The sequence below is a fragment of the Dermacentor andersoni genome, chromosome 11 (genome assembly GCF_023375885.2).
Source record: "Dermacentor andersoni chromosome 11, qqDerAnde1_hic_scaffold, whole genome shotgun sequence".
Lineage (NCBI taxonomy): Eukaryota > Metazoa > Arthropoda > Arachnida > Ixodida > Ixodidae > Dermacentor > Dermacentor andersoni.
In genome coordinates, this window is record NC_092824.1 from 82,530,361 (window position 1) to 82,554,108 (window position 23,748).

Here is a 23,748-nt window from a genome sequence, read left to right on the forward strand (position 1 = left end):
ATATTCTCACAAGGCACCACCTCGTTGAAACAATCTTTTATTTTACTAACCATACGTGCTTTCACGCTTTCCATAACTGCAGAGTTACGCTCTCATGCTATTTTGTTTTGGAGAGAATTCGATTAACATAGAAGATAGCAAAATCCAGTCCCAATTTTCTTCACGCTAAACTGCGACAACATCGACGTTATTATACTAAATCATTGCAATAGCTTGACGTAGTAGTTCTGCGGAAACCCGCAAGGTGGAGAGAAGTAAGTTTTTTCATTACTTCTCTCCACCTTGCGGGTTTCCGCAGAACTACTACGTCAAACTCTTGCCTTTGCTTCGTGTTGTCGACAAATTCGACTTCGCCCTGCCACCTGCTAGCCGCCTGGTTAGCTCAGATGGTAGAGCGGCTGCCCCGGAAAGGCGGTGGTCCCGGGTTCGAGTCCCGGACCAGGACGAATTTTTCTTCAACTATGAGGCTTTTCTTTCGAGGAACCCGTATGGGTTTCCTTTGTAGCAATTGCTACAAAGGAAAGGATGTCTGACATTCCCTTTATTCATTGCAATAGCTTGTGCTGCGTTCTGTCAGGAAAAGTCAAATAGATCTGCTAAGTCGAAATTCTGTCGATTCAGGTATGTGCTGCCTCTTGCTCACACAGTCTCTTCACAGTAAGTAGCAACATTAAGAAATTGGACGAGTGCTAAACTCGATTCTATTTGAAAAACTCGATTCCATTCGGATACACAAAAAACGTAGGCTTATACCCTATCGCTGCAGTAATCTTTCAAAATTACCGATATCGCTGACCTCACCCGACACAGCCTGAACATAGATGCTGTGTCTCAGATCCATTGCTCTACCCTACCAAGGTCCCTACAGCACCAGAATTTCAGTCGGTTAGTTCAGTTGTCCATTCAGCGCCTTCCACATACAAACGCACGTGAACGTTTACGTGACATTTGTTTCGGATATTTGATTACTTTCTGCCAAGTATTAAGCTTCTCACGTACGCCATACGTTGATGACATATCTTAGTTATTCAGCAAAGTTCACAGCGTAGCCTACGCTTGGTTTCTAAAGAAGAAATTCGAAGGTACGACAGCGTACTTTCTAACAACCTTTCCCATCGCTAAAGCAAGTGTAGTATTTCTAATTCTACTCCGTTGTAGCATTTCCCTTCATTATTGTACTGCCTCTTTCTTTGGCATCAGAACGTGAAGCTAAGGTTTAGTGTGCATGTAGTAATTATGTCAAGTGTCCCGACAAAGGGACAAGAAACACTCGAAAATCTCTGTTCTTCCGGGGTATGAATCTGACCTGTATTCACAAAGTACTTCGCACGCCTACGCGGCTCCTGAGAAGAGCTAGCGACCACTCGTGATATTGTAAATAACATTATCAGAGACTCTGGGCTAATCCCAAGAATTACGAAATGAAAGCTATATGAATTCCGGCATATTGCTCTTGACCTGGTTAGCGTTGCGCGTTTAATTACCGGGAGTGAGCGTTTGTCTTTGTGTTTTATGTGTGTGTGTGTTGTTTGTCGCGCTTACTTGAGGCCCATCTGACGTACTTGGAGATGCTACTCGGAGCAATGCCTTCAAGCAGCGTCCCGGTGGGAGGAACTGGCGAAACGTACAAGTGAAGCGAAGTACCGAAAAAGAAGAAGAAAAAGAAGAGAACGCGCCTAATCTGAACATATGTAGAAAGCGTGATCGTATTTTTTCTTTCGCATGTCACTTCTCTGCTTCAATATGCCGAAAAACAGCGTTTCGACAGCCAATGTATGAGCTCCCGTTCGGCCCGCGAGTTTGTGCGCAGACGAAAAACAACCGTGGGCTAAGGGTGCATAGAAAAGACAAGTCGCGGCCACGGACTCTAAACAAGCATTCGCGGAAAGCCTCGCACCACGGGCAATGTACTCTATTTTCTTTCTTTCAATCTGTACTGACTTACTGTTTGCTTATCCAAGCCGAATTCTTACGCCCGTCATCGAAGCACGCGTTCGCGTCAGTCGTAGCCTGAAGGCAGAAGAAAAGCCCGTAATGATGGTCTTGTTAGACGAGCAGCCACCGCACTGGTATTCGCAGGAAAGAAAAAAGTAAAACGAGAGATCCCGGTGCCTTTACGGCTTAGGCTACGCCGCAGTACACTCGCGCGTTAAGGTAAAGACAAACACGCGCGTATATGCCCGTCGCAGAGAGGAATGCGTATACAATATATCTCTGTTCGGGCTCTGGTTGAGTGGTATGGAGCTTGTCAAGAATGCCGGGTGCCACTAGAGGGCGCTTCGAGCGCGATACTCCGGAAACCCCTCCACGCTGCAACCTACCCCCCCCCCCCCCCCCATGTGTATACAAGTAGTAGACGCGAGGCCCAAACTGGAGAAGTACCGCGGCGATTCAAATAAAAGAATTATGACATTGCATTTTCCTTTGTCATGCATCTTAATGCAAAAGAGGAGCGTATATATTTGTAAGTTTTCTCCGCTTATGTTTCATACGTTCATAAGCGCACAATATTGCGCCAACGTATGCAGCCAACGCATGCACATACGTATGCATACGCCAACGTATGCATGCCCCGCGTTGCACAGCTCCTGGTCACGTTTGAAGGACCTGGCTTCTACAAAAGTAACCCCGTAATGAAATTGTTACTAATATTAGCAGATTTGTTAGCCTTACAGGCGTTCATCACTGCGGTGCACCTTTATGCTAGGATAAACTGGAATGAGTTTCTCATCTTTCGTGCTAGAATCCTTAGAGACATCTAAACCTAAAGAACATGAACATTTTTATTGCGTCCCTCACTAGTTCACGTGAAAAGCAACGTAAGGAAGAAGGCGCCTAATGAATACATTGTTGCGCCAAAAAGGAAAATAAAGACTTAGGAGGGAGAGTATAAAACGACAGATCGAGCGCTGAACTTCAACTGATTTTATTCTTACAGCAGGGCAGGAAGAAACAACAAATGCGCATGCGTACATCAGTGTTGCCTAGAGCGATTACAGTGACGTCGATAAAAGCCGCATATCGTTGTCAAACAGAAAAACAGCTGTATCACCAATACAACTCGTGCCTCTCTCTTTAATGTGACATGACTCCAAAAGTTCTCTTGCTAACGTATCACCACTCCTGCCAAGTATCTTTATCTCACGCAGTAGTGGCTGGCATCTGCCTTCCAGGCAAACCATGCAATGCGCAGGTAAATGCGCATTACCAAGAAGGCGCCCTTGAATCATCGGTAGTTTCCTAAAACATCAGCACGGGTTTCCAAGCGATGCAACTTTGACTGGAACCATTGCACACCGTCATTTGACCATGAAATCACGCATTCCAAGCGTGGTGGTTCAGGTGGCATTGCGCCGACATGACTCAAGAAGCAACATTTTTCTGGATGCCCGAAATGTGAGGGCGCCATGCGCGTGCTTTTGGAGTTCAACTAATCACATTGAAGCATCATCGTTGCGTTGCCGGCACTGTAAACGACGCAAGAAAGCGCAAATCGCCGAGAGTAGACGGAAACGGGGGTCATGGAGTTTGTTCTCCAAACACCAACACGTACAGCCCACAGCCGCGCGATGTGATCCGTCGTGAACACGGTGGCCGCTCTACTACCTCTAAGTTGGCGCTTAGTTATGTAGAAACTGGTGGGCGATTACGCTGAATAACTGCAGTCATTTGTTTTCACGACAAAGGCAATGAATTGTACGTGCAAAAGAACTGGAGGTGACAATGTGAACAAGAGCAAATAGGTAGTTAACGAGAACGAAGCAAACATTAAAAAACAACTAACGCTCTCTCTCTCTCGCTCTCTCTCTCTCAAAATCTATACATTTCGGCCTAGAGGTGCTTCGAAAAAAGAAATGTCACTCGTAGAACTAACTAGTGCACTTCGTGGTGTTCATGTCTCCTTTGTCTGGAGCGCATGAAATTCAAAGAGGAAGAGGGTCATTTATTTCAGCCTGCATTCTGCCGTCGATGAGCTTCGCTGTTCATAACCAGGGTGTCGCCAGATAGCCGAAAAATGAAAGCAAGGGGAGTGATGGGCGTCACCGTTTTGCACCTGACACTCGCTTTCCGCGCGCCAGTCGAGCGGTCGCCCCGAAAAGCAGCGACTGATGCGTTCCTCTCACGGCAAAAGCTTGTCAATCAATACCGGGGAGCGAAACGGCGCTTTGCATTCGTCTTACCCGCGTGGCAGACCGACCGCGTCCACTTTTCTGTGTCATACTTGCTTGGCGTACGCCATACTATACAGTGACCGGCGCCGTACTGCTCAGCGAAGTGCGTTTGTTTGCACTTAACTGCGGCCGCAACTTATACTGGTAGTTACTTTACTGGCGTTAACGAGTTTAGCCGTCTTTAACGCAGTTAGCGAAAATTGACGTTGTAGTTCAAAGCCCAAGAACGTGTTCACATAACCATTACAGACGCCTCGAAAATGCCCTTCGGCGAACTTGATCGTTGTTTGGAAGACGTCTGTGATTTCACAAGAGGCGGGACACGGAAAAAGAAGCGATGAAACAGGCGATAAAGCGCGCATTTTCGAGGAAATGCAAAAACGAGAAGCAGACGCGAAACCTGCCGGCAGGTACCTGTCAAATGGTTTTCAAACGTCGCATTGTCGTTCCTGTGACTTCACGTCTCAGGTAGCGCCTGTCTTCATTTGTACAAAGAGTGTGCGCGCATATATATATATATATAATGCCACGACAAACTTGGTGACATTCAAGTAGCCCGTGGCGCATGCGAGCCGGGTCCAGCTGGCTGCCCGTGCCACGAAGATCGCTGCCTGTTGTTGCTGAACAACACCACTGTACGGCGTGCACAGTGCCCAATTTGAATTTGAATGTCACCAAGTTTGTCGTGGCATTATATATATATATATGTTTTCATTGTTTCGTGTAACATGTCCCTTTTAATCTCCTTGAAGTGTAATACCATTATAACTTATAGATGTAGTTCTTTGTTCTTGGTGTTGAGTTACCTTGTTAACACCTTGAAGATTACTTATTTTGTTTCTTAATTATCAATATTTGCCAACATTTATGAAGCAAAGTTGAAGCGTTAAATCTAAGTTGTGCTCTGAAATTTCGTGACCCGTTACCTTTTCTAAGTGCAACAAATTCAATAGAGTCGTTTCATTTGTTCTTCAGCCTAAGCTGCCCCTTAATAGCAAGAAGGGTGGAAAGGTAGGCAAGAACAGCATAAGCATGGCCTTCTACGTCACGTCAAATAACGGGGAAGCGAGAACGAGAGAGAGGTGATGACGTAACGACAGGGTCTCTTCTCTGTAATGTGTCCTTCGTCAATGGAACAGGTGTGCGAGGCAGCACCAATCTACTGCAGTGTCCTCCGTTTTCTGCCATGTGCGGAGGAAACACGCATATGATGTCGTGCACGGCCTTTGACGTGTTGTGGGCACTGCGTCTGACTTTCTTGGGCACTGGTATATGGAACACCACGTCTCTTTCTAAACACTAACGGTTTTTGACCTCGGACAAACTAAGGAGGCCGTAGGAACGGGAAGCTTTTTGTCTACTGGTAATTTAGAGCACGAAAGAAGGAGAGTTTGAAGCAACGCCACACCCAGAAAGAACAATGCTTCAGTTACCATCACTGCGCCCATGTCTCCTCTGATTCTGCCTTCTAGTTTTAACTTTAGCGAGGCTCATAATACTCTGCAACGGGATGATGTCATTCGGTTACCCTTTACTGAGCGGAAATACAATGTCGTTAGCCTGACAGTGTGCTTAACTATGTTACCCCAGCATGATAATGTGCTTAGACCACGACCAATGGCGACGAATGGCGTATTGTGTGTAACACGTGACAGGATGTCTCTATCGATTCGCATAGAACAGTTAGTGACCGAAAGCAAAAATTACGCCTGACGCCCAAAAAGTTCGAGCCCTAGGCAATTTATATGCGCAGATGTCACAGATGCCTCACGCTGCTGCCTCGCCTGCTTGTTCAATGTGACCGAACGCAGAGAGTCACACTGCAATGCAGCGCCTACATCACATTTCAATTTACGACGAACATTCGTCAGAGTAGCTCTTCTTACTATGCACCTCCTGCTCGACAAATAATTTATTTGCCGTAAGATTTAACACCGCGACCTACCAGCGACGAAGAGACTTACTTCAGCTCGAATATTTAGCAACACGATAACGCTACCCCAACACAGTTCTTGAATTCATACACAAGAGACGCCTTAGAGCATACATGTTCTGCCATACTGTGTCATGCAACAAGCCTACATCAAAATGGCACAAGGAGGGAGAGCTCGTCAGAGATACGACCGTTCCAATTTTTCGGGGCAATACTGCTTTCATGTAAGGAGGAGTTTTATCCTTACCAACCCGTCTGGACCAGTGTCCTAGAACTTTTTCTTCTGTGAAGGAGCGATTGTCCAGGCCTTAAGGGCTCTGCTGAAATGTTTAAGGACCTGTGAATTGTGCGACCGTCTTTGAATGTTGTAGCGCGTAGCGTCGCGTTATTACGTGAATTTTTCTCGGTTGTTTCTTCTTCTTCCTCCTTTTATTCCCTTTATTCCCTTCCCCAACACAGGGTAGCCAGCGGGTACTTACACTGACTAACCTCCCTGTCTTTCCTCCCCTTTTGTCTCTCTCTTATCACGCCCAAACGCTACCGAGCACTGAAAAGAAACAAATGTGTTCTCGCGCTCGGGCGAGAATTCGCGCCTCGGGAGACGGGCAAAACAAAAACTGTTCCCCTCGCCTCCGAATTCCAGGAAAGCGTCCAAAGAGAGTGGCGCGTTTCAGCCCACAGGTGTCACGGCGCTTTCCCATGGAAGTCACGTTCGCGGCTCGAAGTTGAGGCAAAGCGAAATCCGACCGATACAGTCGCGAACAAAGGACGCCGTTTGCTCATGTAGCGTACCGCGTTGAGAAAGCCGCGGCTCGGTGCGTACGACGACAGATTTGTATCGTTGCTCTTTCTTTTTTTCTTTGCCTCGCGAAGCAGAACGACATGTTTCCGAGGCAAAGCAAGCAGACAGGCCGCCGTCGCTTTCGTTTAAACAGCGAGCCACTCTCCCACAGGCAGACGGTCGCCATGACAACCACCTTTCGGGCCTACGACGCATTCCCGCCGCGTCGCGGCAGGTTTGTCCGAAGCTGGTTGTGAGTAATAAAAATGAAAGGAAAGAAAGAACGCGCGGGCCGTCGTTCGAAACGCGAAAGCGTCAGACAGTGCGGATGCGTAGATGACGGTTACAAAAACGGGCAAACTCATTGTTCTACCACAAGATCCACCAGCTCAGTGTGCATTGGCCAGATAATATGCTCATTCGTGGACTTCTTAATTTGCCAGCGTGAGGCCATAAATTAATCTGCTTATTCCGTTTCGTTTACCGTAAAGAAGCAAAAACTAAAGAAAGTGGTAATGAGAGTTTTTGAGCAAAGAGTCTATTGCTTTCTTTCTTTTTTTTTAATATTTGCGCAAAACGATTGCAAACCGTGATACAGATTTTCACGTGGGCATCGCAATAAAAAGAAAAAGTTGAGAAATAAAGGCCGCAAGTATGAGGCGAAGAGCTACGGGCGTATTAAGCAATTGCGCTACTGAGATATACCAGTAGAAAAACAGAAATGAAACAGGAGGGATGGATGACTGCAGAAAGAATGGTTTTACGCGCCCGCTCTTAGTTGTCGGCGTCTATCCGCTTCCTCCTCCGCCTCCTGCTCTTCTCACATGTGCGCTTTCCTATGATTTTCTCATTGTGCGGCTGTCGCGAACGTAAAACATCGGCAGAGTTTCTCACTGAGCGAGCGAAAGAAAGAATGACGAACGAAAGAACAGCGAACGCCCAGGCGAAACACACAGGCCTGAGCCAGCGACACATGACCGTTGCCTTCCCATCCTTTCACTACACACAACAATCTCTCCCTTTCTCTCTGCTGCGTCCTGCCGCAGCTGAACCGTGCCCGCATTTCTCCCTCTGGCTCAGTTGTGACGAATTCGTATCCCGGGGCAACCGCGACACAACACAAGAGCACGCGTACGCGTGCGCGTCACCAAACGTTATGCAGCCAGCGCCCACGCCCACAAACACCTGGCCGGCCAGCGGCTGACTAGCCCAAGGGCATCGCGTCGCGAACAGGACGCAGCGGAGGAGGAGACGCGATAGGAAAGGGTGGTGAGAAATAGGGAAGGGAGCAAACGGGAGCTCCTGACTTGCCGAGATATGGAGGTAACGAAGGAAGTAACGAGGGGGACGCGACGGTGAAAAAGGTGGGGCAAAGAAGGAAGGAACGGGAACTTCCAGCGAGAGTGAGAGAGGGGAGAAAGAACGAAGGGAGGAGTGATAAGGGAAAAGAAAAAGGGGAAGGGGGGTGAGCCTGCTTGACCTGCGCGAGGAATGGCGGAAGGAGAAACAGAACGGGTGAACACGGGCGGCTGTAAAGGGGGCGTCCCATTTGCATGGCCGGCGCGAGTGAGCCTGCACTAGCTGCCACTGCCCCTAGAGCGAAAGGCGAGAGTGGCACCTCACCCTTAGAGTGATAGCGAAGGGAGCGCGCAACAACCTGCTGCTTCTCCCTCAGGACGAGCGGCCAGAGCTGGGTGAGCCGCTGGCGAACGGATTGTTCGGCCCTCCTCGGTAAATCGGCTGTCTACCTTCTCCCCAGTGCCGACACACGGAGCTAGCATACTGCTCACTCACCCCCCTCTCCCAATCCTTTCCCCTTACTTTTCAACTATCCCCATTGATTCAGCGAGGCGGGACCCGGGGCGGAGCTTGCCGAAGGGGGCCGGGCTCGACGCCGTCAGAGCCCGCGCCCGCGTCGGACCCGGGTCCGGCTAGCATTCCGGGCGCGGAAAGCGCGCCCGGGTGGTCGCAAAAAGCGCACGTCGCGTTTTCTGTAGAGCGTGCTCCGCCGCAGTGCTCTGCGTTGTGATGGAGAAACGCAATTCTTCACCACCATGAAAAAATGGCGATTCTGGCACGGCTTACGTTGTCATCGTTGACAATCTCACGTTGCCATGTGTTAAAGAGCCCCGTAACGAACAATAGAGCGCGACATTTACGCCGAACGAAGTCACTGCGTCATTATGGCGCGGAATATTTGAGAGTTAATTAGTAAATGGCTTATTAGGACACGAACGTTTACTTATGGGATGAAGGCGCCTTTGCAGCTGTAGTTAGTCAGCACAGATCGAAGGTGATTGGAATTAAACACTTGGCAGAGCAAAATAATGCCGCAAATAGCTCAGGCCGTGATGCCACGCAAGCGGCGCCAGTACGCAGCTCAAGTTGCTATCACGTTTCTTATTTTCCTTTCTTGCCCTCAAACATACACGTACAAAAGGAAAGCGGCCGCGCAGAATGACGGCGTTCATGGAACACTACCAAGGGTCAGAAGACAGTATGTCACCCAATGGAGTAACTCAGTTCCGTTACAAACGATGATGTCACACGTAGCACTTCAAATGGACCGGCTCCAGCTCTTCACTGGAACAGAAATCGACAACATTTCTCATACTCCTGGCTTTTACAACATCAGGATATATAAACGGCACTTCGATGCGCTAATCAAAATTTCAAGCGCTATGAGCGTACAATAGCCAACCCTGTGCGACGAGCCACGACATGCGTGAGGTGTGTGCGTTTGTTCAGCGCCGTGTTTACCGACAATGCAAGCTATGGCACAACTGCGTACATAGATTCTGTCGCTTTTTTTTTTCATCGGCGGGCAACATTGCTTGCGGTAAGAAGCAGCAGCAGCAGCATACGTGGAGTGGGCATGAGGTGCGGGCTATGTGGTGCATTTGAGGCAGGCGCATGCGGTGACCACGTGACTGCTACGGGGGGTGCTACCGAGCGATATGCAGATATAGAGAGAGATAGAGAGATGTCGTCCTTCTCACCAAAGGGTAAGGAGTTAAACGGCAAATGAACGTCGCTCATGTACGTACCTAGAAGACAAGCAGAGAAGAAACAAAACAGGAAGGTTTGGTTAGCACATGGAAGACTGGCGATCAACTTAGGCTACACGCCGAATCGCGACACCGTGGGGTTTGAAACTATGGCGTTCACAGCGCACGCTCCGTTAAGTGCGTAAACGCGTCCGACGCCGTTTCGCGTGACTTGGCCTCCCGCATAACTGATTACACCGAACAAAAATAATATCTACGTATCTAGAATCTCGCGCTCGCATCGCGCGGCACGCACAGGTCCCCAACCTTATCTTGTATCTCACACAAATTATCAAACTAGCTACATGTGCCCGGTTTCTCACCACCTTCCCCAAATCTCGTTTTAGCCACTGCGTACCATCCTTAATAACTGCTTCTAGGGTCCCGCCCGAGGCGTATTTCTTTAACACACCGCTCGCGCACTGAGTGCGTCGGCACCTACACATGACGATTCACCCCGTTCTCGCTACCTAGAGGCTCAGCGCTGCTCATTAGTGCAGCGTTCTCTAGGCACGCCCGCACTGAGGTCATCGTAGCATCCGAGAATCCGAGTAAAGCGATTAAAGGAATTTCATCAATATCGCGCACGTAAAGCTTCTAGTAAACATTTTACGTTCCCGACACAGTCTAGATGGCAGCTGCAATGTGTCACGCGTCTGTGGAATCAGTCGTGGAAAGAAGGCCCGCAAATGACCTTTCGGAAGATCGTGTACATGCCTTGCGCGCGCGAGAGTGCAAATGGCCTGCGCAATGGGATATCCCTTTCTTCTCGATCCTTCAGCAGGCGCCCACGTTGCATCGATGCAACGCAACCGACTGCACTGCAAGGACCCGTCGCTACGCACTGTCATTTCGTCTAGATTCTCGCGAAGCGAGGCGACCTTCTTCATCAGCCGTGACTAGGAGTAGCTTTCCCAGTATTTATTTTGCACTGTAGTAACTGATAACAATGCGCGAGAACACTACGATAGCGAGTAATAAATACCTCGGGTACATTCTTTGTGACAAGCGCTCGCGATGGTTGAAGACTAATTGCTTTCAAAACTGACTCTTCTGATTTGTCGACCTCATTAGTCTTCGCATCAGAGTTTACTTGCAGTACTGTTGGAACAAAAATTAGCTTCTCATAACGATATTTACAGGTGGTTTTAATTTGGTGTTCCGTTAAAGTGGTATTCAAAACTTCGCCTGTTAAGTGAGACGATAAGAGGCCGGTGCCTTAGGTAGATTACAATATAGCATGAGTCAAGGCTAATACAGTCGAGCATGTCAACAACACTTCAGCTTCTAAATCACGACTCATGCAACTACGATTCGTGTGAGATCATTCTGAAGATTATTTCGCAATACAACGCAAATATGGCTGCAGAAAGGTGTACAAAAGAGCTCAACTGGAAGCGCCAGCGTTTGCAAAACCAGTTCATAAAACGTGTCAATACTTCGTATAGAAAAGTCGCTAGAACTTCGTATGCCGTATTTCCCGGATTAAGAGTTGCACCTCCTACTTTTCACGAGTTTCGATAAAAATAAACATCCTTTATAAGCCGCGCCGGTGTAAAATAAGCGCCCGTTTTAACTCGGTCGGCAGGACGAAACGCGATTATGCACGCTTGTACACTCATCGCCACATGCCGTGCTTAACCATATCAGGGTACTAAATTTTCCGTAAGCGACATTTTTCGCTAGCCGCATATTCCAGCAGAAAGAAGCTTGAACCAACACTCCTCTTCAGAAAACCATAATGTGTTGTATTACACTCAAAGCTATCGAATTCGTCTCGTCCTCCACCACAGCCGAAAAGTTCAGCTGCTTCAGCCGGCAAAGTCTGCGGGTCACCGTCGTCGGCCTCTGGATAACTTTTAGAGAAGCTCTAGGTAAGTCGCTTGCATTGTTTCTGCGGCGAGGCGTGCTCCAGGAAAAAAAGAAACACTCATATTGTTCATACCAGCGCGCACACTTTTATGCATGTTGAAGTCGCACTATTGTATAAGACGCACCAAGGAAAAAAAATTGGGGGGGAAAAACCCGACTTGAGTCCCGGAAAATCCGGTGCTACAACTTGAAGTTATAGACTCCCACGCAACGCTTTCGTATCTTAAATTCCGGACCCAAAGTGCAGCGTATAGTTGCCTTTCTCTGAAACTCGCTAGCCGTATTGCGGTGTGGTGTAACATGAAAGCCGACCACGCTGTGCAATCTAAGCCGGCGTTTTTTTTTTCATCATGAAACGTAGATTGAGAGGTTATACTTCAGTTGTGATGATCACTTCGGCATAATTTATATCTGCGATCGTCTGAGTAAAATTGCTCACTACGTATTGGTCTTTTGTTAACTATGATTTGCTGCGGAACGGACACAGCAATGAAAGATGATCTGTCCAGTAAACACGATGACGGAACGACATTATGCTCGTTGACAACCTAAACATTACGTACAAGCTCTGTCTACTTAACCGTAGTGCACCTTCCTTCCACGATTCCGCTCTCTGAAACATAGTGTTCCAAAAAGAGGTGAAGCCAATGCTTGCCGCGAATAACCTCTTAAAGAAAGCCGCACCAGGTAGAGTTTGCTCACAGCTGAAGTGACATACTTCTGCTAAATTAAATGGCTGGCTAATTGAAAAAATAAAGGCTCGCTGCTTCCAGATAAAAGTATTACTTATGCATGAATATTGGTATCACGATCTCTCGTAGAACGTTCCAAGACGATCAGCTGAGTTTCAACGTCCTAACGCAAGTTGCACATAGGATTTGGGAGGGTGAAATCAGCCGTCTCAAAGCCGCAAGAATATAGAAAGCGTTTAGCGTCACAGAAATGAGCTAACGTAATCGGCTGACGCATCTCAACAATTTCCCTTTAAGTTGGACAGCGGTATACGTGTGCCACTGCATTACTAGGCTGCTGTCGACTATAGGTCGCGGTTTAGCGTAGTGGAAGGAAGTACAATTAGCATGCTATTGTCATAAAGCTGCAATGACCGCGACAGACGCCGTAGTAAACAAATCCTAAATAATTTTGACCATGCGCGGTATGGAACACATACGCAAGGTAGAGCATTGTAGTGATTTGCTTTCGGGAGAAATACAAAAACAAGCAGCTATCGATCTTGCGGCCACGAATTAAACAGCAACAAGGCAGCATAGCTGATTCACCGCGGCGAATGTTATATGAAACACAAGAGTACGATGGGAACTGCCTTTTTTGTCTTTAGGAGACCGAAGCTTTCATAATTTACATTCGGTAGCAATAGGCGCCATTATCCAACCAGTCCGCCATACTGAAATGACGCCAACGAAATCGTACCGCCTAGAACGCAGGAATTAGTAATGATGCGCGCTATCACGCAAACTGAGGTGAACGAAGCGGATTGAGGACTGCGTGCTGAAATATCGTTAGCGAAGATAGCAGCTCGAGATTGACTATGGCTCCTGAAAATGAGCTGCGAGTTACTGCAAAGCTCTGGCAAGCGATGTCAGAATCCAGACTGCCACTTGCAGAAGCAACAGCAGATTTGAAAGCCACTTTTGTACGCCAAGCCAAGCGAAGCCTATTAAACAGCATCGCCATTTGCCTACACTATGCGGTCCTAGTTCTCACTGGCGTGAGTTTGATCGCTAGTTTAGAGCAGACACCGCGCTAACCACAGCGCACGATCTGAATGACGGCTTGCAACTATAGTTTGAAAGTACTGTGATAAAAGAGCAACAAACTATTTTCGCAGACTTCTAAGGCACTGTATCTTTAACAGCTGAAAGCCCGCCTCTATTGCAAATGAGTTACGGACCGATCTGCGTGGGCTTTCCAGTGCCAGTTAGTCACGTGCTTCGGCTAGACCACCGGTATGTCTAGTGAATTTACATAGCGTACAAACTCCGATCGGGCAACTTCACGATCTCGAAAACGCGCAGCCGTTACTTTTACTCGTAAATTCTGACAACGGCTTGCGGTGCACCAGCGTAGCCGCAGCGCCAAGCCTATATACCTCGCGTAAAATAAGATCTAGTCAAATTAAGTTTTTCCACAATTTGCCTAATTTAGTAAAGACCACGAAGGCGCACAAGGGCATACGAGACGAACAAGGGACAGTCAAGTAACGTGAATGGATGCAACCTACTGTGTTTCACACCATTACCTGTTATGTGGAGTTTCCGCGTGCACCTGTCCCGTCATATCCTGCTTCATTATTACATACAGCGCGAACAAATCAAACGCGGACAAAGAAGATAGGCTTAACACGAACGCTGAACCACGACTAAATATTTATTGCTCACAAACAATCGCATAAATAGAAAAGCTCACCGCATGCGTACACCCGCGCACCACACATTCCCTCAACCAAAATAAAGGGAAACGCCTGCGTGACGAACCTGTCACCACATTTCTTGATTAGGTAGGCCTCTGAAATGAGCCAAGCGTCATTCACGCTACACAACAAAGAAACAAAGTTTTTACAGCGAAGCTCTACATGGCTAGTTTCCAGAGGATCGATGTCCGTAGACCAAGAAACCGTGGGCCGATCCCGAAGATAGTGCAATACCGAGCCGACCCGCGGCGGTGGTGAAGCAGGCTTCAAGCACTCCGCCAAGTTGAAAAGAATAAGTTTAATATCTTGGGTCCAAATACGGCGTTCCCATACCATGAACGACGGCGTGAACAGAAAAGAGAATAGGCGCTGCGGCGGAAGAGGACCACAGATGATGAGCGGGCCGCGGGGGCCAAGCGTGAGCATGCTGCCCGCCAGGACTGCGAGGGGGAAAGAAATGCGAACCGTCCATGTGGCCCCGATCCCGCAAACTTGGAACGTTTCACCGGAGCAACGGCCACGTTTAAGAGGGAGTTTGTGGAGACCCAATTTGGTGTGGCCTGTGTTGTGTGTGACCGCTTTTGGTTTTAGAGTGACCTCACAACCATTACTGCACTGCGGGACGTCGACCAACGCATGATCGCCTCGGCTACGGTGAAGCAGTGTGTGTACTCAGAGTGCGGTGACGTGCGTGTCTGTTCTACGCGCCGGGATTCGTTAGTAAAAGGCGCCGTGCAACGTTTTGCAACAATACATGGGTATGGTGAAAAGGTATATACAAAACCTGGGGCACTACGCCGACCAAAGTAAATTTTTTTTAAAGAAAAGGAAGACGTTTCGGCTCCCACACGAGAGCCTTGTTCGCAGGTAAAAATCACTCATTTACCTGTGAACAAGGCTGCCGTGTGGGAGCCGAAACGTCTTCTTTTCTTTTAAAATTTTACTTTGGTCGGCTCAGCACCCCGGGTTTCGTCTACATTTTCACCATGTTTCATCCCGACCAGACAGGCTTCCGTCAAACACTTAACTTCAATACATGGTTATGTATGCCCCCTGGTGCCTGATCATCTTCCGAGGCTCAACGTCGTGGAGGAGCGACTAGTCGCACCTTGCCTTCCATTTATGTCCATACGGCGTCAGACGCACGGCAATGGACAGTTCGCCGTTAAGGAGTCCACATACACCGCTTCGCCTGTCATCCACTTTCACAGAGTGGAATGGCATTGAATTTTTTAGATATATCTAACCGTTACCGTTAAAATACCCCGCTATCTTGTGCTACTGCTCTTCAGTCTTGTTTCGCTCTTTGGTTGAGGGAATGTACGGTGCGCAGATGTGCGTATGCGCGAGTTTTTCTATTTATATGATTGTTTGTAAGCAATAAACTTTTTTTAATCGTGAGTCAGCGCTTGTGGAACGGCTCTCTTTGTCCGTGTTTGATCTGTTCGCGCAGTAATTAATAATGCAGATGCACCGGCTCGCCCAGCTAGCTACCGTATACTTCAGTTCATATCCTGCGTCACACCTGTTGTGGCATGTGGGACGTGCACCGGTGGTTGCGTGAGATGTTGACAACGCATCCACATTCGTGCAGCAGACATGGCCAGCATGCCACGCAACACGCAGGTGGCCAGCATTTTCTTTTTTTGAACGACTGCCACAGGCCGACGAGAGAACGTATCGAAACGAAACTTGGAAGGAAACGAATATACCTTGTGTACCCTACGACTTGTGCGGTAAAATCCAAACCTAACTCCCCAACGTAGCAACCAATCGCTGTAGATTTGAAGGACGCCGCTGTATACAGTGGGAACCTTCTCAAAGTCACCAACGGTACTCACGCAAACTTCTGCAAACATTAGTTAACTCTCTAAAAGCTTTAGCATCAGGTAACCGTTGCGCTTGGAAATCTCTTTTGCGGGTCTTTAGAAGTGCGCTTTTCAGCTGAGGCTGTTCGCAGTACTGATAGTTTGCCTGGACCTGCTGATTTTTTTTTTCCTTCGTAGTATCCAAGGAGACGAAGGCGGTACAGCGCGTATCAAGGCTTACCTATTTCGCATTATTGTCAACCGATGCGCTGCCGTCAAGGATCTGCCAGCGGTTCCATTATGAAAGCTTCACGTTTCTTCCCCTTATTTCTTCCGCCCCTTTAACGCGAAAGAATAGTGGCGACCCAGTGACAAACGATGTTCGCAGCTGTCAAAAATGCACCGCTCACCCAGGGACACGGAATCCTGCAAAGTTGTCGCCACCCGCTACCGGGAGAAGCCACGATTCGTTGCTCTATTAGCCCATGGTTCTTTCTTTCCTACGCTGCCATGGAAGCAACCTCACACACACGCCTTATAAATACGGGCTGGATAAGAAAACCAAACACAGAATTAAAAAATACAAAAGAGCCCACAAAAAGATACGCTAAGAGGGCATAACGTAAGCAGAGCTTTCGGGTGAAATCGGGAGCGCTCGTTTGGAAATAAATGGACTGCTGATGAACGCCGGCGACCCCCTCTCGAAGCAACCCCTTTCTCGACCGCCTGCACGCGAAAGGAAGGAGGTAGGCACTTCGGTCCTCATCATCCCATCAGCTCACGCCGTTTTGTTTTTTTCGCCCTCCCACCGCCGAAACCCTTCTCCGTTGTTCAACGCTTCCGTCTTTGCAACCTTTCGAACCCCGACAAAACTGCGTACAGCTGCGCGGCGATGGAGCTAAGCAGAGAAATAGACAAATGGGTAAGACTTAAAAAAATACGAACGAGCAGAGCTTACCCGAGCAACGCGCTCCCCTTCTATCCATCGTGAACAACACTATATCGCATATAGCGGGCAAGCAGAGGTGCCGGCGTCTAAGAGATGGTGCGCGATCACCCGCCTTTTTTTTTTTTTAGGGGGGGGGGGGGGGGAGAAAAGAAAGTGTTCCGGCAATAACGAAAGGCAAATAAGCGGATTGGTGAAGCTGAAAACGTACAAAACAGAGACGTAACGGAATGAGAGTAGCGATAGGGTCGAGAGGGATGCAGAGAAAAAGTACAGTAGCCGCGTCTATTCTAATTCGCTTTTCATCGCGGCGAAAAAGGCGCACCATATTTCTTAGGCGACCTGCCTCCCCGCGCGCACCCTCTCACTCTTACATCTCTCCCACGCGCACACATCTCGCCTCCACTTCAACCAAGCACTTCTAGAATCTTAAGTCCGAAAAAAAAAAGAGCAAGAGAATACCTACAGGGAGCAAGCCGAGGGAACGAGAAAGCAGTAAATGAGCGTGAAAAAGCGTCGAGCTTCAGCTATGTACGGAGATGTCTCTTTTTTTTTTTTTTCATGGCTACTTCACCATCGCGGCGTCGTTCATTGTTCGTTCTGAGAACGCGCGAGAGATGGATAACGCTAATTGAACCCTCGCTGCTGTCGGGAACGACGAATTGGCGGGAAAGTGAAAAAAAAAAGAAAGAAACCGATTCAGGTGGCCGAATTCGCCGCTTATAGAAGGTCCACGAGCACGTGATGGAGGAAGCGAGCACCGTGGTTGTCTGAAGCTTCGCTCGGAGAAGTACGGCTGCGCCGGTCGGAGGAGTGTTTGAAAAGCTTGCTGAGCTCTGTTCTACGAGCCTTTTGTTCTCACAGCTCCCGTCATGTCACCGGGCGTTAGGGCGTGCAGCCCTGACGCCTTGCTCGGTCGACGACGCGGGCTCGTTATGCGTTAATTCGTTTGGACAGTGCGGGCTTTCAACTGACTGAGACGGACGAACATGCAGTGCCACCACGCGCACGTGGAAGCTTTAGACGGTAAGACAGCGCAGGGAACGAAGACAGGCAAAAGCAATGAATCCACGCCAATATATGCTAGAAGCGCGGCCCGCCGGAAGTGAGCGAGCTGTCACGTGATAAGCTGAGCAATAATATTGACATCTTTGAGGAGCTTCGAACTTGAATTCATTTACTAAGGTAGGACTGCGAATGGTTATGTCATCACGAATGGCTAAGATTGCGACTTCGCGTTTATTTTTTATATCAATTTGGGACTGAAACAAGGTCGGCCTTAAGGCTCCCAAGGAAAATTCAACACCAAGAACTTGGATGCAAGCGCTGGTGACGCGTACGGCGAACAGAAACTCGTCAAGCACAATGGACCCGCTTTAGAATGAGACGCAACTGACGTCAGACCAGTAAAATATTGATCTAGACTGCGCAAGCTGCCTGACTGAACCATAATTAACACACGCACAGCTCTGAAATAAAAAAAAATACCGGACTAAAGATCGCGTTGCGAACTATACGCGAAATTATTACCCCGCACTGTTTCCGATACGTACCCGCCACCATGTTTACTTGTGGGCAACATTTGAGCAAGACTCCATTGCTTGAGAAAAGTGAGAGTAAAAAATCCGCGAAGAGCGAAAGATGGTCCATAAAGTGCAGCCCCATAAAGCTGGTACAGTAACAGATATCAGAAAGCATATGAATGGAACTAGCGGGAATACAGTGCAAGACAGGATCTTTAAAAACGCTAATAACCTTTTGAATTTATTTTTATTTAAATATACTGCACGCCCTTCACGGGCCGTGCAGGCCGTGAATTGAGTCGAACATCGCAAGGTACTGAACGCATTGGCCTCGAGCTCCACCACTGGAAAAGCTGGCGCCACAGTCGCCGTGACGTGCTATTAGGGATCACGTGGACATAGCGGCCGCGTCGGCTGCTTCGGGAGCACCGAAGCGAGCTTTAAATAACCTCGTACACTGCGGTCCTCATTTAGTGGCGCGATTTTCCCGCTTTGAGTGCTTCCTTTACAACGCTTGAAAGCACTACAATAGGTAGTGGCTGCCTTTTAAGGCGCGCAACATGGTAGGCTACTGCTCGGTGCCGCAGTGCCTGACGTACGCAACGGAGCTCGGTTTCAGCCTTATTCACACGTAGCCGCAGAACAAGAAGCTGCGTGAAGCTTGGCTCGCGAAACATAAAACCTGCAAACAGTCATCGGCTACAACTCGGGTATGCAGCAAGCACAGCCGCGAGGAAAATTTCTGCTACGGCGCAGGGTCTGCGATGTTCGGAAAACGCGCACTGAGACGCTCGCCCGAGTCCGCTGCCCGACTAATGCGATGACGGTTCGGTCTATGAACCTGCCGATGCTATAGATACTGGCAAGTTTACTGGAGTTGAAAGGGAGCGGTAAGAAACGCATTAAAAATATCATGGCATATGGTCATGTTTACGTTATGAATTAATACACTGGATTACAAAAAAGAAGCAGCGGGAAATTGCACGCTGAGTACACCGATAAACATACAATGCGACGCAACTCGAGAAATAATATTGAAACGTCCAAGAACTTAGAAGAAAAAAAAAAAGATTGAATCGTCGCGACGGCACATCACAGTCCCCGTAGGCGTCGAAGTCTCTACAATGAAATTATTTTTTAACAGCTCTGATAGCACCCACGCAACAATGGTTGCTTGTATACTGTCAAATACTCATATTCTGCGGCCTAAAGCTCATGGCACGGTGCGAAAACACGCGCGCGGCGAAAGCGAATCAGTGCGCGTGCAAACATGGAGACGCGCGGTCGGTCGCTGCGAATTTGTGCGATCGCTGCACTGAAGCTTCATTCTATTACGCTCCATTTAGTTATACGAACACTATAAGAACATATTTCACATAGTTTGCTCTCAGCCTTTACCTACCTTTCACGCAAGAAGCCGGTTCGAGAGACTCCGTCGCGGCGACCGCGCGCTGTGGTGCTCACTGTACGTATTCGGTAAAGAGATAGCGTCTGTAAACGTTTCTGTGCTTTCAGTTTGCCCAAGATTATTATTTAGACAGTAAAAAACTTCTCTCGTTTCGAAAGTTCTCACAGAAATGTCCGGGAGAGCTCGCGCGTGGTGTTTTCAGTGAGCGCTGACAGCAAAACCTATGAGGAGCGCGCCGCGTGATCCCTCATACTATATACGCCAGCGAGGCGCTTCCGATAGATGGCGACTCCGTAACTCCTCGCCGCCAATAGTGTAGGTCGTTTGTTGCGCAGTTCGATTTCATTCAAAACATCACCAATTAGCCCAGTTCAGCATCCACCTGCAAGAAAACTTGCTTTCATAGCACGCTGAGCACAATAGGATGCACATATTTGTAAACAAATATGCCACTTTAATGGTTGGGTGTCCAGCATTACTCCAGTAGTCAGGCAGCGCCGAAAAACTAGTTTTTGAAAACGTAGACTGAAAAATCTCGCAAATCACCACGACAGTATTTTTTCAAGGGTCCGTACACGTCAGATCTATTTGCTCAAGGGAACAACGCACCACGTGCCAACGGCCGTCCCCGCGCACCCGTCGCGTCAATTGCCCTGCGCTAGCAGACCTCATTATCGCACGCATGCGCACTAAACGCCGGCAACACCCCCTCCCCCCCTCCGTCCGTTCATCGCCCACTTCTGCAACGTCATCTTTCCAATTTTTTTTCTCTTCTCGTCAATCCAGAGCTCCTGCCAATCCAATCTCGCTTCAGCCTCGGCGAACTGCGCCAGAGTTCTGCAGCCCCGAGGCGACGACTCAAGCCTCGAGAAGGCGCGAAGACCACCACTCAATCGGCGCGGCCCTCAAAACTCGGCGGCTCGCAGGACAGCGGTGGACTTGAGGGCAGCGTATGTGGGCGCCGAGAGAAGCGCACGGCAGGCCAGGAAGCGAGCCAGGGCCAAGGGTCGCTCGTCGTAACTCGGCGCGATTCGTGGTGTTGATCTTTTACTCAGCTGGTGGTCCCCGGCGCTACCCTGTGCCAACCCCTCGGAAACCCCGCCGCCTTCTCTCCCCCGCAAGCCATCTCTGTCTTCCTTCAAAAGAAGGCGTATAAATACTCCTTCCTGGATCCACCACTTCGGGAATCGGCGCAATGATATATATATATATATATATATATATATATATATATACGTGCGGACACGGAGCGTAGAGAGGCGCGCTGTACGGGGCTGCCGTTTATACACCACTGCCGGGGTGTTGAAGCGCCGAAGCGGCGGCTGTTAATCCGGTTAGCCGCCGCGGCGCCGGAGTCTCACTTCACGATCGAGTGAGCGGCGGTGCTGTCCCTTTTCTTCGCACCGCCACCCTATACTTCGCGCCACCCGACCCTCTTACCGACCTTCTTCAGCGAGATCCGAGCTCTGCGCCATAGACTGACGCAACCCGCCGCGCCCGCCCCGGCAGACGGACTCGTCTTTAACCTCGAGGCCTTCCGAACAACCCTGACTCCACCGCGCAGCCTTCGGGGGGGGGGGAGTTCGTTAGCGCGATGCGCCGCTTCGCCGATCGAGAAAGCGTGCCGCAGTCTCCGCCGCCCTGGCGTGCACGGAAAGACCCGCGCGAAGGAGTTAGTTCGTTTCTCGCTCCATTGTAGGGGACAGAGAGAGAGAGAGAGAGAGGGAGCGGTGTCTCTCGGGCACGTTCCTTCCGAGACCTGGAGGAGCCTCAGAATTGCTGTTCGCATACTTCGTCGTGGCGCGCGATGAATGTGATGAGCGGATTCACGTATGACAGGCTGAGTTGGCGACAACTGGCGTTCCGCCATCGTTTACCGTGTGCAAGAACTGTCATCATAAGTCTCGTCCCCCCTCCCCCCCAAAAAAAAGAAAACGTAGTGAAAGAAACAAGGTAACACACGCTTTTAACATTTCGATCTTTTTTTTTTTTTGTCTCAGAACTTAACAACATGAGGAGTAAGACAATTTTCGTAATTTTGAAATTTTATTTCTTGCAACGCTACCATTTCCATATAGAACCCTTAAGGTGGGGCTTGTTACCGGTAGCGTTTAGTGCTGTGCGTTATAGCAGCGGTGTAACCGTAACAACGCCAGAGCTTTTGCGACAAGTTCGATATTACTGCATTCCTCCCTCTCCCCCAGTGTACGGTTAGCAAACCAGGTGCAAACTTGTCAATCTCTAAGCCTTTCCTTTCAGTTCTCTCTATCTATCCCATTTAACTACTGTGGGCCTTAACATCAATCATACACTGGAGTCATTGCACCCCAGTGTTTTCTGCCACCTTTAGAACGAACATATAATGTCAGTCGGCTCTGGAAGGCCAAGCTTGATATCTCAGTCTACGTCGCAAGCATCACTACACGGGACCCGGAAAGCTTGTGGGAATGACGACAGTGTAGGCATGGCCCTTGCGATAACTGCCCCCCAAGGAACCTACAATTGCGGATACATATAAACAGCGATGAGACAGTCAACAGCGGTGACAAGTTTTTTTTATGATCTATTTTTATTGCTGTCATGCTACACCAATGAAATTCAACTTAAAGCATTTTACAATCACCCATTGCCGTTTCTTACAGCCCAGCTGCACTTATTTTGGGCATACGAAAATAAAGCTTATCATCGCAAGCGACGGCGCCTTCAGCACTCAGTTAGTTGTTCTAGGAAACTGAATTCTAAGCGAGACACGGACAGCCGTGACGTCTGGATTACTGTATCTAGAAACTGTAGTTTTCTTTGACAGACATCCCTCGTTTGTTACAGCATCGAAAAAGAAACGTTAGATTTTAAGTTCTCCCTCCAGCATAATTGATAGCAACCGAAAAATATTAGGTACTAACTGTTCACTAAACAGATTTATAAACCGAACTCGTCAGTCGAAGGAAAAATAAAGATGTGGAATCTCGTCTTCTTAAACAAACGTCCGTAAACAGAGATTTCTTATTAATTTCGTGCGAATCGTTATTGACTACAAGCTGGCTAGAGAATAAAGAAAAAGAGAGGTAGATTAACACTGAAACGGTTATAATCTAGCTACGCTGTGCAATGTTCCGGTTTCCGCCAGGTGCTCCTGACATGTTACAACCTTTGTCACCCCAACGATTTCCCAACTGCCTTTTTGCCCGCCCGAAACCAACGAAGCCTAGGGCTAGCAATTAATGCGTTCCCTCAGTGACGTCAGCCAGGTATTCAGATTGCCCGGCCTCCTCACGCTGTCACCATCTGCAAGCACTACAGTGCTATGCCTCGTCGCCCCTTGATGAATACAGCGGATATAAAATAAAAGTGATTTTGTACACCAGGACCACGTTGCGCGTAGTGTTTTAGTAACGTGCATAAAAAATAAGAGCACTAGTCACATGATTCCTTCTCTTCACAAATGGCGGCTTGGCTTAACATATTAGAATTACATTTGTGCAATGAGGGGGGATGTAGTGTCCGTCTCCGGGATAAGTCTCGTCACGCGATTCCTGTCCATTCTGCCATGTAGGTTTTCCTACTTTATCTGTACTTTCCTTTATGATCTATCTATCTATCTATCTATCTATCTATCTATCTATCTATCTATCTATCTATCTATCTATCTATCTATCTATCTATCTATCTATCTATCTATCTATCTATCTATCTATCTATCTATCTATCTATCTATCTATCTATCTATCTATCTATCTATCTATCTATCTATCTATCTATCTATCTATCTATCTATCTATCTATCTCCTGCTTTATCTACAACACTACTATCGAAAAAACAAATATGG

General features: G+C 48.3%; 1 protein-coding gene, 1 non-coding gene and 1 pseudogene across 3 annotated transcripts in view; 1 reads left to right on the forward strand and 2 right to left on the reverse strand.

Moving 5' to 3' along the window:
* LOC126517943 (uncharacterized) overlaps positions 1-23,748 on the reverse strand; it is a 162,307-nt gene that overhangs the window by 59,431 nt on the left and 79,128 nt on the right. Inside the window, exon 3 of one of the 2 annotated variants that reach the window (XM_055064436.2) lies at positions 9,886-9,933. The exons of the other annotated variant lie outside the window; for it this stretch is intronic. Coding sequence (XP_054920411.1) covers positions 9,886-9,933 — 48 coding nt within the window. The remainder of the gene's footprint in view (positions 1-9,885; positions 9,934-23,748) is intronic. 2 annotated transcript variants of the gene reach the window in all.
* TRNAS-GGA (transfer RNA serine (anticodon GGA)) lies at positions 372-446 on the forward strand. Its single transcript has one exon. It is a non-coding gene; the product is annotated as a tRNA-Ser (tRNA).
* Positions 14,437-14,599, reverse strand: LOC126518443 (U2 spliceosomal RNA; annotated as a pseudogene).